The following is a 4111-nucleotide window of genomic DNA, read 5'->3' on the forward strand; positions in this document are numbered from 1 at the left end:
AGGCAAGCGCTTATTCTCCTGAGCTATCTCGCCACCCCCCAATTTAAAAAAAAACAACAACATTGGAAGGTATGTATGAAATCTGTCAAATGGACTGAGAGGGCCAAGGAATGAAGCCAGTTTGTGCTCACCTCCCAGGCAAAGCATTGTTCTGTGCAGGGGTCAGGGCCTGATGCTTGGTGGGTCGCACTCATTGCCCTGAGCTCTGAGGGCATCTTCAAGTTTTGCAATTCTTAATCTGATTCTTATAGACTCGGAAGGGAGTGGGAAAGCAATGAAGAGGGTGGATGGGGATAGGGGAAGAGAATATTCAAAGACATCTTGGGGTTCATCTGTCTCCCTGTTTTCCTACCAGTCTGATAGATTTCATTTCTTTCAGATCTATAGCTGGATCGATAACTTTGTAACTGAACATTCAGATATCGTCTCCAAAATTCACATTGGTAACAGCTTTGAAAACCGATCCATTCTTGTCTTGAAGGTAAAAGCTTGGGGACAGCCAGGAGAGGACTGTGACAGCCTGTGGCCTAAGGCTGAGCTCACTGGGGCAGTGGTGGGTGGGAGATTTGAGAAGGAAGATGTGTATACTCCTGTCGTTAGGTGACTCGTGAACTTTGAGATGTGACATTGAGGGAACCACCCTTGTCCTATGAATAGGTGACAACATGGTGACCAGGCAGGAAGTAGTGGGAGGGTTGCTCAGGAGTTGCAGCTACAGAATGGCAGTTGTCACCCTGGACCGGGGTTGTGAATATGAGTGAGTCAGTGTTCTTGTTGCCTTAGTTGCTTTATCTGCTAAATGGGTTAAGTTAGGTACAGAGAAGGTTCATTTGATGATGATGATGACTGAGGTCATCTGGTTCACGGAGCCCTACAGATAGGCCTGAATCTCTGAACAAATCTCTCAGCCTTTGACAGGTGCCCCTGACACAGGGCTTGAGTACACTTGGCCGCTGTAGTGGCCTTGGCATGAAGGAGGCAGGATGGGTAAGTGAAGAGCCCACCAGAACGTAGTCCTTAGCAGGTGCTTGAAAGGCACCCTTGTGCCCCTGAGGGCACTGGAAGTCAGGTGTCAGGAAAGATAAACCCTAAAGCCCTCAACCATGCTCAGTCGGATGCTCCTGAACAGCCTCATGGCCTTGTGTCACTTGGCCTTTGGCCTCCCGTTTCTGCTGCCATTTCCCCACGAGGTGCGGTAGTAGTCTCTCTTTAGTATTGTCTGAGACCTTGTACAGAGCATCCCGCCCCTTGGGGGGGGGGTGCATGTTAAAAATGCCAGTGCTCAAAACCTGTGACTGCCTGGCTGAATCAGAATCTGCATTTAGTAAGATTCCAAGGGGATGCATGTGCTTATTAAAGTTCAAGAAGCACTAGTCTTATGATGTTCTGGGAAATTCTGTGCTTCCCGCCAGATCTCACTTTCCTTCTGAGAGTAGCACGTATGTCCACTCCCACCCCTTGGGCCAAGTACATCTGGCCCATGGAGCCATGAGGCAGTGCTAGTGCACCTGGGGGCTCCTTCCAGGAAGCCCCAGCCAGAGCACCATAACGTCTGTAGTCAAATCTCTGTGGTTCTTTTGCCCAGTTCAGCACTGGAGGCTCTCAGCGCCCAGCCATCTGGATTGACACTGGGATTCACTCCCGGGAGTGGATCACTCATGCCACTGGCATCTGGACTGCCAAGAAGGTCAGCAGGGACCTGCATACGAGGGACAGCCATAATGGGAGCTGGAAGGGGCTGCTTGGATAGTTAAGGTCCCTTCCAGTTGAAAAATGAAACTTCATTTCCTCAAATTCAGGTTCTCTGTCCTTCCTGCCCCTTGGACCTAGGTGCTGCTCTTTGCGGCACAGAGCTCATGTCTTATGCTCTGCCTTCCAAGTTGTTTAAAATCCAAGTCTCTGGTTCTGGATGGTCCAACCCACCTCTTCCTGCAGCCACTGGCTGTGCAAAAGTCCTGCTCTACCTCCAGGGAGATCCTAGCAGGGCCTCCCATCCCTCAAGCTTTCTTGCAGATTGTCAGCGAGTATGGCAAAGACAGCATCCTGACAGACATGCTGAAAGCCATGGACATCTTCATAGAGCTTGTCACCAACCCTGATGGGTTTGCTTTCACCCACAGCATGGTGCGGACACATGGGAAGCTTGGGAATTAGGAGTCATTTCCGGGGGGGGGGGAAGTCCACATAAAGTCTCCACAGCCTCTGGAGCTGTCCCCTTTGAGGGTTTCACTGGGGACAGGAAGGATGCTCAGTACTGCAGTTGGCCTCTTTCTCTCTAACTCCTGCCCACTGCCCAATGGAGGCCACCATTGGCAGCCTGTGCTCTGGCCTTTCCCTAAACTTTGACTTCAACCACAACATATCTGACCTGAAGCCTTGGCCCAGGCCCATCTTGTCCGGGGGTTCTTCCCTCTGCTCCTCCCTGCCCCACCAGACCCCTCTTTGTCAAGCAGGATGACAGCACATCCATTCCCCGGGGAAGTGGGCCCAGTGAATCAGGTCCCCTGACCTGGGCTTTCTCAGAACCGTTTGTGGCGGAAGAACAAGTCCAGCAGACCCGGAGTCTTGTGCATTGGTGTGGATCTCAACAGGAACTGGAACTCAGGCTTTGGAGGTACATGAGCTGTGGTCCTGGAAGGTTCTCCCACACTGTCAGGTTGGATTGACTCATAAATTGGGAGGCAGGGACAGCACTGTGAGTTAATACGTGTGTCACTGCCAGGAAAGGCAGGTACATGCCTAGGATTGGCCCTGGGCTATGGTAGGGTTGTATGTGTGTGTCAAATGTATACATATACGAGCTTTCATGGGATTATTAAGGGAGCTCAGCTCCTGAGATGAGAACAGCAAAAACTGAATCCTAACCTGAGCAGGAGGTACAAAGTAGTCTTGCCAGTCATGCCAAACCCAGAGTTTACAGTGCATCTGAAATATTTCTCACCCTTTCCTGAAGGGAGCACAACCCAAGGAAATGTCCCTGAAGTTATTCCCTGAGAATTCTGGGCCAGGGAGATGGCTCAGTGGAATAAGCGCTTCCCTGGCAAGCGCAAGGGCCTGAATTCAATAACTGGTTCCACACACACACACACACACATACACACGCACACACACACACACACAAAAGAGAAAATTCTGATCTGAAATCTATCCTATGGAAAGGTCAAAATAATAGTTCCAGTATATAAGGAGCCAGATTCTTGCCTTCTGAGCTGACTTGAGCCTGGCTTTGATTTTTGTGGGCTGGTGGGCTGATGTGTGTCTGAATGACTGTATGAGCCCATCGCTGGGCTAAGGGGAGTTTGCTCCTGAGTGCCCTGCTATTCTCTGATTCTCTCTCCCTCACCACGCCATGGGCAGGGGGATTAGTTGAGGAAACTGAGCACTCCACAAAGCCCAGAGGCAATGCATGGACTCAAGGAATGTAACAGTTGGATGGGTGAGATGTTGGGACCAGCCAAGACAGAGTGACCAGAATACACACATGAACCTTGGCCTCCAGAAATGGTGTCTGCACTGTGTAGGGGCAGGTGGGGGAGTACTGTCCCAGAGGAGACAGTGTCATTGCTGTCGACAAATAGAACCATAACCTGGTGGTCAGACCCATGGTAGAGAACATTCTAGGTCCAGATGTTTGCGGCTTTGAAAACTTGGCTTCCTGAGGTCTGTTCTTGAAAACTAAGGGCCCTTCTAAAGCATTGGGATCGAAGCTCCTTCAACTCACACAGTGGCGGTGTCTGACAGTGTCTGTCTGTGTGTCACTTCTGCTGTAAAGGAGCAGGACTGTCAAACTAGGGGCCAGGAGATGGCTCAGTGGAACAAGCACTTCCCTAGCAAGTGCAAGGGCCCAAGTTCAATCCCAGGTTCCACCAAAAAAAAAAAAAAAAAAAAAGGACTGTCAAACTAGGCATCTCCACCTCCACATGACCAGAAGTTTGCTCTCGGTGAGCACCCAGGTGGCCCCACAGCACCAACTGCAGTCAGTGTCCACAGATCCTCAGCCAGCTCAGAGAAAGACAAATGACCTCTAAAAGAAAATAACTTTTGTGGGTTTCTCCACAGGGAAAAAAAAATCCCCGTGTGTGTGTGTGTGTGTGTGTGTGTGTGTGTGTGT

The 4111-nt window shown here is 50.4% G+C and overlaps 1 protein-coding gene across 1 annotated transcript in view; it reads left to right on the plus strand.

Annotated features, from left to right (window-relative positions):
- The window catches only part of Cpa5 (carboxypeptidase A5), a 49089-nt gene that overhangs the window by 40986 nt on the left and 3992 nt on the right, over positions 1-4111 (plus strand). Inside the window, exons 6-9 of the mRNA XM_004642755.2 lie at positions 380-481; positions 1586-1687; positions 2014-2124; positions 2524-2614. Coding sequence (XP_004642812.1) covers positions 380-481; positions 1586-1687; positions 2014-2124; positions 2524-2614 — 406 coding nt within the window. The remainder of the gene's footprint in view (positions 1-379; positions 482-1585; positions 1688-2013; positions 2125-2523; positions 2615-4111) is intronic.

Source organism: Octodon degus, unplaced genomic scaffold (genome assembly GCF_000260255.1).
Source record: "Octodon degus isolate 3935 unplaced genomic scaffold, OctDeg1.0 scaffold00160, whole genome shotgun sequence".
In the NCBI taxonomy this organism is placed as follows: domain Eukaryota; kingdom Metazoa; phylum Chordata; class Mammalia; order Rodentia; family Octodontidae; genus Octodon; species Octodon degus.